The sequence below is a fragment of the Columba livia genome, chromosome 3 (assembly GCF_036013475.1).
Source record: "Columba livia isolate bColLiv1 breed racing homer chromosome 3, bColLiv1.pat.W.v2, whole genome shotgun sequence".
In the NCBI taxonomy this organism is placed as follows: Eukaryota; Metazoa; Chordata; class Aves; order Columbiformes; family Columbidae; genus Columba; species Columba livia.
The window spans coordinates 110,791,033-110,804,018 of record NC_088604.1 but is presented as its reverse complement, the minus strand read 5'-3'; the positions used below and the strand labels follow the sequence as shown (position 1 = coordinate 110,804,018).

Below are 12,986 nucleotides of genomic sequence, written 5' to 3'. Positions count from 1 at the left end.
CCATGGACTATACTTTACATTGGTGTGCAAAAAGCAGCTAAATTTTAACCAAGTACAGTATAGCTGATGTGCTGTAAACACGCTTTCTCCCATGGGGTTTCTGCATTAGCTGTGTCTTGGTGTTTGGGGCTGTTGCTGAATTACAGGCAACAGGAGCTATGGGATTTTTAGGTTTTATTGTGGTTGAGCATTTTTGGTACAAGAATGCATGCTGGGATGCAGCTAGAAGAGCTAAAAATAAAGAGGACAAGGTAATGGCACGTGGAAAAAGAGGGGCATTGTGCTAGGGCAGGCTTGTCTCAAATCCGTCTGTATAACCAGGACAGCTTTGTTTTCCATGTGTTGCTCCCTAGCTTGAATGATGAGAAGGAAGTGAAGGATTCCTGCTTCTCGAGGAATTGTCCTGTTGCAGGATTTGGGGTCTGTGTTATAAAACTGCCTCTCCCTCACGTGGAGTTGCTCAGCTCCTTGGCTGGTAGCTGCCCTCAGCTGAGCCCAGGACCTTGGATGTCTGGTAGAGAAAAAAAGTTCTCTTTTGCCAGACCTGCAGTCGCCATAAACTGAAAGTTTCCTTGAGCCATGCTCGGTGGGAGCTTCCACCACCCCCATCCTGATGTAAGATGGTGATCGGTGTGTGACTCACTGACAGGAGTCACAAACACCGTGAGGTTAGAGCAAGATGTTTGCCTACAGCTTGTTGATGCAGCTTCTCTAACAACCTGTGTAGCGTCCCTTTTTCTCTCTCCTCCGAGCTAGAGCTTCTTGCCACTAAGAGGCAGAAGTGTGTTGTGATGGGGCATCCACCAATCTGCCAGCAAAGTATGGTCAGTGCAGGGGATGAGCTTGGGTCTCAGTTCACACTGAGGTTTCTTACAGAAAAAAGAAGCCTGGGTTTTTGGGTACACTGCAGAAGTGCTTCTGGAAGCTGGGAGGATGGCAATGACCACTGGTATTATCTTGTTCTTGCACATTTCTCCATACAGTGCTGCCTGCCCCTGTCAGAAACAGGATCTGGTGACCTGAAAAAGGCAGGGTTCAGGTTCAAGTTCTGCGTCCCACTGCCCTTGACTGAAACCAAGAGCTGTGCGAGGTGAAACACATGTTGCTGGCTGCCCATTCTTGTAGCTTTGTCCCTGGGACCTTGTGATGGGGCTGGGGGAACCCAGCAATGCTCTGAGCAGTGATGGGGATGGATGTGTCCCCCAGGTGGGAGGGGTTTCTTATGCTCCATGCTTTACCAAGAGCACTACTGGTTTTTGAAGGAATCTACAGGAAAAGGTGGGGGGAAAAGCTGGTAAAACCAGTGAACATGGCAAAACCACTCCAGGTAGATCTAAAATACGGGTTATAAGGAGTCACGTTCCAGGCCTGTGTCATCTGTTGAGGGGTGCAGAAGGAGCTGGGGAATGTGTCTGGTGACGTGAACCCCAGTAGGCTGTCAGATCCTCATTGTGGACGGCAATGCTGGGTTTGCTGTCCGCTCAGTGTCAACCTCCACAACACAGCTGCATCACTGTTGCTGGAGGTCATCTTCTCTCCTTGGGCAGCATCTCATTGGGTGCAGATTTTCCCTTTAGAGCTAATTTAAGTTCAACACATTCAGGTTCCCTTTGCATCACTCTGACAGGCAGCTCCTGTTAGTAGTGTCTTGCAGGCTGAATGGAGGACTACCTCACCAGCTCTGGGCAGTCCCTCCTGGTGGTGCCTCCTCACATTCTCCACTGCAGCTGCTGGGGGTAAAGGGGTGCTGTCACTTGTTGTAAGCCCCTGTTGCTTGGCCAGCCCTCAGAACAGTATGGCAAAAGGCTGCTGTGACCCTCCACCTCATCCTCCTCTCCCTCCTCCAGCAGCACTCAGGAGCCTCGAGTGTTCCTGTGCCACCCACAGACATTGTACACCCTTGTAAACCCACCACTACACTGGCTATGGCCTTTGGTTTCTACTCCTTCTGACAGCAATGGCAGCAAGTCTCATCTTCCCTTGTTGACATCAGGGCTGGATCCTGCTGCCTGCCACCCTGCACCTCCCCATGCCACTGAGCTGCTTCTGTCCCCTCATGATTCAACTCCTCTGTCACTCCATCCCTACTAAAGCAGCCCCCAGTTTTCAACTCTGTGCTCTTCCCTGCAAAAGCTTGCACCGTAACAAGCACCCAGGCTGCTGCAGTCCTTCCTCCAGGTCCTCAGACACCCTCACCTTGGAGATGTGCAGTTGCAGATGTGGTCACCACCAGCACCTGTCTGACTGCACTTCCCCTGCCTACGCTCACCATCACGGATGGGGCACAAAGCTGGGAAGTTTTGGGTGAACAGCGTCTCTCAGGTGTACTCTGCCCTTCAGTGGACTCAGGGGACTTTTCTCACTGTGCCATACAGGCTGGTTTATTTGCCCCAAGCAGTGAAGCAACAGCTCCTCAGACAGCACCGAAGATAGTTCTGTCTTGTTCAGTTGCTTTCCAAGCAAAACCACACTCTCCCATGTGGCAAAAGTGAGTGTGATCAGGTAGAGGCCAGTGAGGAGCTCACTACCCTGTCAGCAGCAGTAAACCCAGGATGCCCCCAGGCATGGGGCACTGAAAAATCACTGAAGGCCAGGAGAGGAAGGCCATCAGCTGGTGGAGACAGAGCTCAGGCTCAGACTGTCCTGTGGCCTTACCAGAAGTTTGAACTGGCTGAACACAGTGCCTGCAATCTCACATTACCCAACACTGTTTTGTTTGAAGGAAAGAGATGCTGCAGAGCCCCAGCACTTTCATCTCCAAATGGAGGGGCTGCAGAGCAGAGCACAGCACTGGTGCATTTTTACACCCAGTGTTGCACATGCTTGAGAGCAGCTGAAGATTTAAACTTCAACAGACTGATTTTTTTTCCATCATAAGGCAGCGTGTGCAACAGCTCCACAGTCTACAAGAGGCTGTGATGGTGTCCCTGAACAGGCAGGCAGGCTGCTAGACCAAGCAAATACCTCTGAGACGTGAATATTCCTGCCTTTCATCCTTGTTCCAGTACTCTCAAAGCAGAAATCTGACTCCTTCAGACAGCAGTTCTGTCTGGAAGAAAAATACCTGAGGCAGAGCTGCAGGGTTAAGACAGCTTTTTCTGAGAGGCTCCATCCATTACCTGCTAAAGTATCGCTCAGTGTCTCAAGAACATCTGTCCTCAGAGCACTTCACAAACACTAATGAAGTGAACCTCCCAACATGAATACCATTACAAACAGGTGTCTGCATGACCAGTCCTTGTGATGAAGAGAGACTCAGCAGTCTCTGGCCAAGCAATCTGCACAGGTACTTTGCTCTCCTCCCAGATGGGAAACTGATCCTGTATCTTCGTTCCAGTGGCCAGTGAAGGCTTTCACACATCTATCTCCCTCCCTGTACTCCACAATAGCAGCTCAGTATTTCCTTTTCTAGCCCTTGGGCTCTTCCTGACCCCTTGCCTTGCAAAGCGGAGCACAAAGATCGGCTTTTCATCTCCAGCATCGTTCTCCTCCCTCTATCCTGCCATGCCCTGGAGACCACCATAGACTTTGTCCTGTTTAAAGTTCTGGGCTTTATTTGCATTGTGGTTTTGCTTTTTCTGGCCTTTTCTTTTCCAATAACCAAGCTTCTTTTCACGCTTGAGGCTGTTCTTGTGCTGCTTGAATGGGGTGTTTATTTATAATCTCTGATCTTGGTCCCCATGTGAGATGATGGTGTCTTTCAAACCGGGAGTGACAGCACCACCACCCCGTGCCCCAGTTGTCACGGGCAGACAGTGTCTCTGTGCCCCAGGCCACCATGGCTAGTGCGAAGCTGCCAGTGGGATCAGTCGCTGCCCACAGGGAGCACAGCCCTGGGGCACCACTGCAGCACGTCCACAAAGCACCAGCTGGGAGAGGGGCTGTGGGGCCGCGCCTGCCCCGACACGGAGAAATAAACTTAACAGCACAGTCAATTATACTGTTAGGTGGCACTCTTTATTTTACCAGCGCTGGGGAACACTGGGGATCATCCTCCGTAAGTGCTCCCAAGACTGGATGCTCTGGTGTTGCTTAAATTCACGTTATTACTACGTATGCATTACAATTTTTGAAAATTTTGACATACACCTATACTGAAAAATAACTGATAATGTTAGTTATAATTATTTCGTTTCTTACTTACAATGCATCTATTAATTAGTTAAAACTAAGCACTCTGCCTCTAAACAATGTATCACACAGTCTTCTGTCTCCCTCTCGTCATGCAGAAGGATCTGAAACTTGGAAAATCTCCCCTCGTCTTGCAGGTGGTCAGAAAGCATCCACCATGTCAGCTGGTTAGTGATGGGTACGTCCTTCGTAACTTAACCACGATATGCACTATCCAGGAGTCCTCTTCACCCAGCACAGCTCCTCGCGGGTCTGGTGTGGACCCAAAGCCCCCTCCCCCACACGCCTTCGCGTGGACCGCGCTCCGGCGCGCGCGGCGCAGCGGTGCCACGGGCGCCAGGCCCGCGCCGGACGCCGCCGGGCTGCTCAGCGGCTGCCGCGGAACTGCGCGGCACCTCCCACCGACAGGGGGCGCCGGGGCGGTGCGGCCTCGTGACGTCCCTTCCGGCGGAGTGCGCGGAGGCGGAAGGCCTCAAGCAAGCGCCGGCGCAGGCGCAGCCGGCACGGAGCGGGGCGGGTGTCGCTGAGCCGCGCGTGCGCCGCGGCCGCCAGCTGTGCGCGCGAGGGCCGGCGCCGGGGAGAGCGGGGAGGTGGTGGCGCTCGCGCTCCGGGCGTCCGACCCCGCCCCTCGCGGCCCGCGCGCCGCACCGCGTGACCCCGCTCTTGCCGCCCCCCTCCCGCCGCCCACCGCCGCCCCTCGGGGCGACCACCGAGCGCCGGGGGCGGGGAATGCGGCAGCCGCCGCCTTCTCCCGCCGCTGCGGGCCTGCCGCCGGCGGCGGCGGGGGACCGCCGGGCCTCCTGCTGAGGGGCGCCCAGCGCTCCCGCGGCGGCCTCCTCGCGGCGTCCGGCCCTGCCCGGCCCGCCCCGCCCCGCCCGCCTCCCCGAGCGGGCCGGGCTCGGCGGCACCATGCAGGCGCAGCCGCTGCTCTACGAGTTTTTCAGCGAGGAGAACGCGCCCAAGTGGCGGGGGCTGCTGGTGCCCGCCCTCAAGAAGGTGAGGGGGAGCGGGGTCCGCCACCCCGGCGGGCGAGGGCCGCGGGGGCTCGGCCCGGGGCCCGGCGCGGCGGTCCGGCCTCGGCGCGGGATGGGCCTCGGCCGAGCCGAGGCAGCGGGGCGGCCGGCGCTCCCCGCGCTCCGGAAGCCGCTGTAGGCCTCGCTAGGGATCGCTCGCTGCCATGCTGCCTGCCGGGCGCCTGCCTCGGCGGGTGCCGCGGAGGGGAGGCCCGGCGGCCCCGCGCAGCGCTCGGAGCCGCGCCGGGGCGATGCTCTGACAGGCGGAGCGGGTTGATAAAAGCTGGTTAATGGACAGGCAGGTCCTGGCCCCCCTTCGACGAGAAGGAAGCAAGTGGTGCTGCTGTGGTTTTCTGCTGGGTACCTTAGTGCCCAGCATTGACACGACTTGGGGGGGATCGTTATGAGGACCTTGTGAGAAAGTTTTGGTTAATTAGTGTTCGGGCTTAATGGCTTTTAGTTAAGCTTCTTTTAGCTTAAGTGCCTTTTTGCTGAGAAGGCTTCCTTAGGACAAACCAGCAAGTATTGCTCCCTCATAATGGTGAAGCTTGTGCCTGTGGTGGTGTGAAAAGTATTTGCAAGAGAGAAAAAATGGTGAGGGCTTCTCTTCAACTTCTGCAGCCAGAGCCCAGAAAGTAGAAGGCTTAAGAAACAAGGGGTTTCTGACACCATTGCTCGAACTGGCTTCAAATTGCAGAACTTGATGCTGGTACACAGCAACGCTTCACGAGTCCATCTAGTTACAATGATTAACTGCAACTTTTGTGTAAAAAAAACTTGCTCCTGGGGCTAGTTGGACTATTGCATTCTCCACTATGGATTTTAAGTGTCAAGTGTTGCAGTTGTACTGGTTCAGTATTCTTCTTGATTTCCTCTTGCAATGTATTGCTTCGCTTTCCTGGGTGTGCTCCTTGAGGCCTCCAACACTGTGCTGTTTTATCCAGTCCTTGGAAATCTTGCTTGTTTCATCCGTATTGTTAATGTCTTATCCCTGATCAGTAGTCACTTCTTTGAAACTTCTGCACTAACTGTACAACTTACTGCTTCTTGTGGTGCTTGGGAGCACTTGGATGACCATCTGACTGGAACCTGCTTGGAAACTAGATCTACCCAAGATCTCAGCCAGGGAGAGCTCGTTCCTTTGGAGCATGGTTTATTCCATGATGTAGCAGAGGCTTGTCAAATTCTGAGTGAGGCTCAGTGCTAACTGCTGGAGGACAGAGAGAGAGGATTCAAGGCAAGTGTGAGCTAAAACTTTGGAATTACTCGCTACATCTGAAGAGCAAGATTTCTCCCCAATGGAGAAGCTATTTGTGGAGTCATGCTGCATTAGAGATGCTTACTGAAGGAGCTGGCTAAGTTCCTTAGGGGGAAAAAGGAATTCTGGAGTCTGAAGTCAACAGAGAAGGCCGACGATGACAAGCTACCCAGGATGACAAACTGGCCCTGCAAGGTATAGTTGCCTTGGTTTTGTTGTGCTGTGCTGTATTTCTTACTGTGGGTAGAGGGGTGGCAGGAGTGAGGTGTAGCTAATTATGGAGGCTTCACACTCAAACTTGCAACTGTCTGCAGGTGTTAAGTCTCTCAACCTCAGTTCTTCATGAAATCACCACCTTTTTCTACTCTCAGGCTATTGCCTCCTATGCTCCAGAAGCACAGTCTTCTGCTGCTTACTATTGCTGTCCCTATAAAGGTGGAAATGAAAAATCCATCCATATTGTCATCTGCTTTACTGAACAACCAAATGCTTGAGCTACAGGAAAACTAAATAGCAGATGAAAATATTAAATTATTATCTTAATGGCTTTTTCGTGAATGGAGAAACCGAACTGGGTGTTTTACTAACTTACACAGGTACAAGTAGTGTTGGCAGTGGGTTTAAGACACTCACCCCTCGCTCTGCTCTCCAAGGACTTGAGCTGTACCTGCAGGCCAGCATGTGGAACTAGTAGAGATTTGGCAGCATATGCCAGTAAGGTCGAACAGCAGAACTGTCCTGGACAGAGACTAGTGCCTTGTGGCTTTGTCTGCTGAATTGCTAGAGCATCTTATCTCAGTAGGAGTCAGATTATTTGAAGCTCATGTATGTCCTGTTTTTACTAGAGAACCTGTCCTTCATTTTCCCCCATTAGCTGACCAGATGCTGACACTCATTCTCAGGCAGTGACAGCAAGCTGCTTTCTGAACTCCACTTTGAAACCAGGTAGATGCACAAAGAGGACTGTAGTGATTTCCTGCATAGCTGGAAGTGAGACTTAATAGTTTGGGAGGAACTATGTTGAATTAATATCTCTGATGAGGACAGTGGTATTTAACATTGTTAAAGCGTATATACAAGGATGGAGTAATTGCAGCTATTGGGGAAAGCTCCCACATGTGGACTGAATAATTAAAATGCCGTTGCCCTTTTGTAACTGTGAGTTGGCTTGTAATGCAGAGCTCAAACTACAGCCTTGGAATCACTTTCTTAAAAAATGCCTATTGTTCAGTCACCGTAAATAACTTTTTTTTTTCCCTAATGAGCTATTTTCATTCAGGTTTTTGTTGGTTTTTAATCAAGCAACAAACCAAGAATATGTAGTAAGAATAAATCTATTCCTACATCAACAGAGTCTTAGGAGAGCATGCCTTGTATTTCATTAGACGTGAACCTTAACAATGGAGCTGTATTTGCATTGAACAGCTGCATTTGCGAAAAGCAGCTCTTGTACCATTCAGATCATAATGTAATCTCTTTTCTTCCGATTCTCTTTCAGATGCTGTCAAGATAGACTCCAGTGCACTCAATTAGGAAGAGGATAATGTGTGCTGAGATGCTTCTCTGCCTGGTTACTGTTATTTTGAATCAGCAAAAGAGGAATGTTGCAAAGATCCTTGGTTGCTGTTGAAAGGCAGTAATTGTGATGATGAGGTACAAGAAAAGGAAGTAAGAATAACAGCTGGTGTCTGAAATTGTAGTTGCAGAGATGGACAGAAGTTTTGATGCTGGGGCTGAAAATGAAGGATTCAAGACACATGAACACCAGAGCTCTTGGGTGGCTGGACATGGAGATACGTGGCTTTTAATGCACCTTGAAAAACAGTCTCAGAAAGGACAGTTGCAAAGTGACGCCTCTTCCAACATTCCTTCACTAGTGAATTTATACACTTTGTTCTTGACATAACCTTTTGGATAGTTTTTCCTAAACTTGCTTGTGTAACTCTTGTGTATGCAGTCAGAATTTCTCTGCATGCCTATGACTTTCTTCTTCCCTGATATGTTGTTTTTTACAGTAGAAAGTGTCATCCTTACTGATTGATACCTTAAGCGATTCAATGATTAAGAAAAATGAAAGAACTTTCTTACCTATATGTATTCCTCTGTTTCCATACTCGAAGTTGTTGTGAATCAGTTGAGCAATTAACAAGGGGTGATGTTGAAATCTGTTGTGATCAAAATGATTGGACTGATGTGGCTTGAGAGTTGAGGGGGATTTGCTTCCTGAGTTAAAGAAACTGTTCCAGACATTGTGTTTCCAGGTATTCCATGTGTCATATAGTCAGTCTTCTGTACCTCTCAGAGAGCAAAAGAGACAGGAAAAGCTGCTTCAGTGACTACAGAGTGCTCAAGAAGCTGTGGCTGACAAAGATATTTCTACCTGACTTTTAATTACCTAGTTCTTCAAATTGATGGCAGTCCAGTTACCACTTGCTACTCGGAATGGCACTACTTATTCTTGACATTGCTTCATTGCAGATGTAGAACATCCTGAGCTGATTGCTTGGGTTCTCTATCCTTCTGATGACTGTGGAGGATAAAGTTAAGATCCTTCTATGGTTCAAAACTTTACTGTAAGTTTTTTCATTTTCTCACTGGTAGAGTGTAGTACCACTCCCTTGATACATCAAGGGACATGTTAGCAAAAACCTGAGTCTTGTGGCCTTGGTGAATTGTTGCTGAAGTCTGGATCCAAGACATCTGTGTTTGGTTTAATTTACTGGATTTTTAATTGATCAGGACAACAAAACATGGGCAGGGTTGCCACATATCAGCAGAGATGTGCCAAGAATAAAAGAAAAAAGTTTTTTATGGAGTACTTGCACTATGAGAACACTCATATATATATACATAAGCTGTACATAAATTTTTTTCATCCTGGAGTATTTTAGTGATAAGCAGTTGCTTGTCAGTAGTTTGATAGTTATTGAAGGAAGATTAACAAAAGATATGTTGAGTAAAAATAAGTGTTATAACAAAGTTACTGAAGTGAAGAAAATTCTTCACTGCCTCACCTAGAAGAACCTGCTCTGTTGTCCAGTCATTTCTACTAGTAATCTGTTGAATAAACTGTGAAGCTTTAGAAAATTTTAGGTTTAGACAAGGCTTAGAAAAACGCTTATAATCAGTGAAGTTTCACCCTCCCTTGTTAGCGCTTTGGAAAACAGCTTGACCTGTTGTTTTAGGTCAACTTCTTCCATTTTATTATCAGAGTGCTGTGGTAAATATCATGGGATTTTTCCTTTAAACACTTTCTTACAGGCACTTCAGCTGCCACCAAGGAAGACTGGCAGCATGGTGGTACCTGTACTCAGCAGTGAAGCGCAGTTGTTCTTTAGCAGGCTTGGGTTCATACTGTGACTTTTTGCCAGAATACCAGTAAGTGCGTAGTCTTGCCCACATGTGAAAAAATTATCTCTAACCAACAGTAGATGCTTCATTTTTATTTCAGTTTATTTTGTAGCTTTAGAATAATTTCCTTCTGTTACGAGCTTTTCTGAAGCTGCTGGAGCTTTTGCTGCTCCTGATGGGACTTAGTTCAATATTGTTCTCTCTGCAGCCTTTCACACATAGGCTTTTTCTGGTGTGTTCTTTATTTAGAGAACTGCAAACCTGATTGCGTTGATTGCTAATGATTATTTTAGAGCATTATGCTGGTGGGTTTTTGTAATATGCTTTAAGAGGTCTTTGAGAGGTTTTTTCATTGTAAGTTGGAATTTTTCAGCTTGACAACAAATTAGGCTTTTCCTCATGGCTGTGTGAGGAAAAGGTAACTGAAAACTGTTGCTGACAAGTGTGGCTTAGTGTCAGTCATACTGTTGAATCTGCTGTATGAGTTTTCTTATCTCTTTCTAGTGCAGAATATGCTGCTGTCGGTCTAGACTCTGGTTTGGGTCACCTTGTGACCAGTCTGGGAGTTGTGTTGGACCTGTAGGAGACCATCCTCTGTGTAAGCTGGAGCTGTTCGTTCTGTAGTCCTTTAATTATATTATATATTAAATTATATTATAATTTATTGTGTAGAGTTTGAAAGGAATGGCTTGAGAAAGCTTTATGTGAGATAAGTTGCTGTGGTTTATGAAGTAAGATCAGATATATTTATCTTGGTATTATTCATTAAGCACTTTTTAAAAATCGGTTTCATTGACATTTTCTGGTAGTTAAGATTTATGGTGGTTGCCTAATTTTTAAGCTATTTCCATTTCTGATAAAAATTCCTTACTCTTGTGGATTTTAAGGGAAGAAAAAAAAGCCAAGTGGTCATATCATAGGATTTTTCTGAAGTGCAATGAATTTTCTTGAGCAGACACTGCTTGTCTCTGCTTGTATTCTTAAACAGAGCATGAAAAACTGTTTAGGAAATGCTGGCTCTGCTTATCTTCAAATAAAGAGAATCCTGGTTGTTTCTCTTCTGGGAATTAAAAAAGATTGAATATTCAAAAAAATCATCAAATGAGTTGAGTGAAAACAGAGCTATGGAGGCAGGGATTTGTAGCTTATGTAGATTGTATTTGCCCATTAGAATTTGCTGGGGTATTTTGAAGAATTGAAGCTTTACTAAAAGAGCAGCTTAAGATCTTTTCACAAATTTCCCTTATCTTAGGATGGACATTTTTTTGTGTGTAGGAGGGAAGGGATGGGTTCTGTCATTATAAATGAGAGGTTAAATGTTTAGATAAGAATCTTATCTAAACATCGCTGCACTTCAGAAGTTGTTAAGTCTGTTTTTATCATGGGTATTTCTAACATAGGACTGTGAAGGATCTGGTGGGATTAAAGCCATACTCCTCCTTTTCATGGGTGATAAGGCAGGGTGGCCCAGTTTTTTTAACTTAAAACCTGAGCTGACTTTATGAGAAATATGGAAACCCCCTAGTAACTTAATCTTTCTTGAAACTGGTCATGTGACAGCATATGCTAACAGCTATTCTCATTTCTTGTCTTCTCTTACTAAATCTTGCATCTTACGAAGTCTTGTGTCAAGATAATGGGCTGCTTGGGACTTGCTTTGAGTACCCTCAAATAACACTGTTTCATTCTCCATCTGAGCTTTTAGGTACTATAGTAGTACAGATACTAAAACTACACATTTCTGTGATAATTGTACACCAAGCTATCCTGTAGTTTTGCTTGTTAAGTCTAGTTGTTTTCTTTTGCTTGTATGTCTTTGAACCGTAATTGATACTTGTCGAGGTTTTGATTGCGGGGTGACAATAAAACCATGGCAGATGTATTGTTAACCACCGCCCCTCCCCCCCACCCCCCAAGCTTTCCACTAAGGACAGGTGACCGGGAGGGAAAGAAGGACAGAGAGAAGAGAGTTGGAAAAATTAAACATGTTTTACTAATGCTACCAATAAGAATAGAGAAAATAATGCAAAATATACAAAACCAATCTTGAAAGTCCCAGCAACTGCAGAGCCGGCAACCAAAGTCCTGGATTGGACTCTGCAGCCGACCGGAGCTGGATTCAGTCTCTCACTAGGCCTCGGTTCGCAGGGATGACTAGCAAGGTCCTCTCCTAATGTCAGCCCTAAGGAAAAGGGATGAGATCCTTGTGATCTCCCGCTTTTATATGAAGTATTCACATGAATGGGATGTTACACTCAGTTGGTCAGTGTCTTGGTCACCTGTTTCTCGTTGCCCCTCTTGAGAGAGGTGCATCCATGCTTGTCAATAACTTCACATTCCATTGCTATGTTTACCAAAACATGTATCTGGTTCTCCAGGAAAATGCAGCTAATATGAAGGCTTTAGCTGACAGGCAAATTCACTAAAAGATAAACTTGTTTTTAACAAAACGAGGACAATACTAAATATCACTTAAGTAGCAACGAAGCTTGTTTACTACCAACCTAGTATATATAAACTACACTGTCAAGCCAATAGTACCTCATGATGTTTTCCTCTGCTGAGGTGGATATTCTACTAAAGTAGAGCTTGATAGTACTAGAAGATGATGGCCTTCGAGAAGAATGATGTAATTGTTGCCCAGACATAAATGCTTAGGAGCAATGTTTGGAACTTTATCTCCTGAACTAGGAGGTTATCATTGTTGACTCTGCTTTGGCTGGCTATGGATAATGTTTCAGGTCATGGCCTGATGTGGTATTTATGTGTTTGTTTTTTCTTACTCCTATAGACTCTGTGTTACAGACCAGAAAAGTTGTGTTAAGGCTGTTTCAGTCTGCAGTCTGTTTTCTAAGTGAAGAACAAAATAGAGCTGCTCTTCATCACGGTGATTTATCATGCTCTGTATTTTTACCATTGGATTGACTTATTTGTTTAACACTTCTTGAATTTCTTTAACACTTCTTGAAATACGAAGTGCTAGAGCATAGTGTAGGGAGAATGAAATACATATTTGTTCACTTTGGCTTCCTGACAGCACAGATCAGCTCTGATCTTTAAGAGAATATTTCTGCAAGTCTGTAATTTCTGGTGTTAAGATGTTTCAGATGTTAGTGCTTGAACTGTAAATAATGGTTGGGACTTCTGGGCATGCTGTTAGTCAGGTACATCCACAAACACACTCTGTAGCTGTGCACGGTCAAGTTCTTAGGAAAAATGAAACTGTTGGCATA

The 12,986-nt window shown here is 46.7% G+C and overlaps 1 protein-coding gene across 6 annotated transcripts in view; it reads left to right on the top strand.

The window, feature by feature from the left end:
* Positions 1-4,667: 4,667 nt before the first annotated feature.
* Positions 4,668-12,986, top strand: part of SOS1 (SOS Ras/Rac guanine nucleotide exchange factor 1) — a 49,663-nt gene continuing 41,344 nt past the window's right edge. Inside the window, exons 1-2 of one of the 6 annotated variants that reach the window (XM_065059060.1) lie at positions 5,172-6,597; positions 7,901-8,055. Coding sequence is in view for 3 of the 6 variants with exons in the window: in XM_065059057.1 (XP_064915129.1) it covers positions 5,041-5,127 (87 nt within the window). In the remaining 3 variants the exon portion in view is untranslated. Of the gene's footprint in view, positions 5,128-5,171; positions 6,598-7,900; positions 8,056-8,942; positions 8,976-9,663; positions 9,781-12,544; positions 12,641-12,986 lie in introns of those variants that run through there. The other 5 variants (XM_065059057.1, XM_065059056.1, XM_065059058.1 and 2 more) reach the window with 5 other exon arrangements.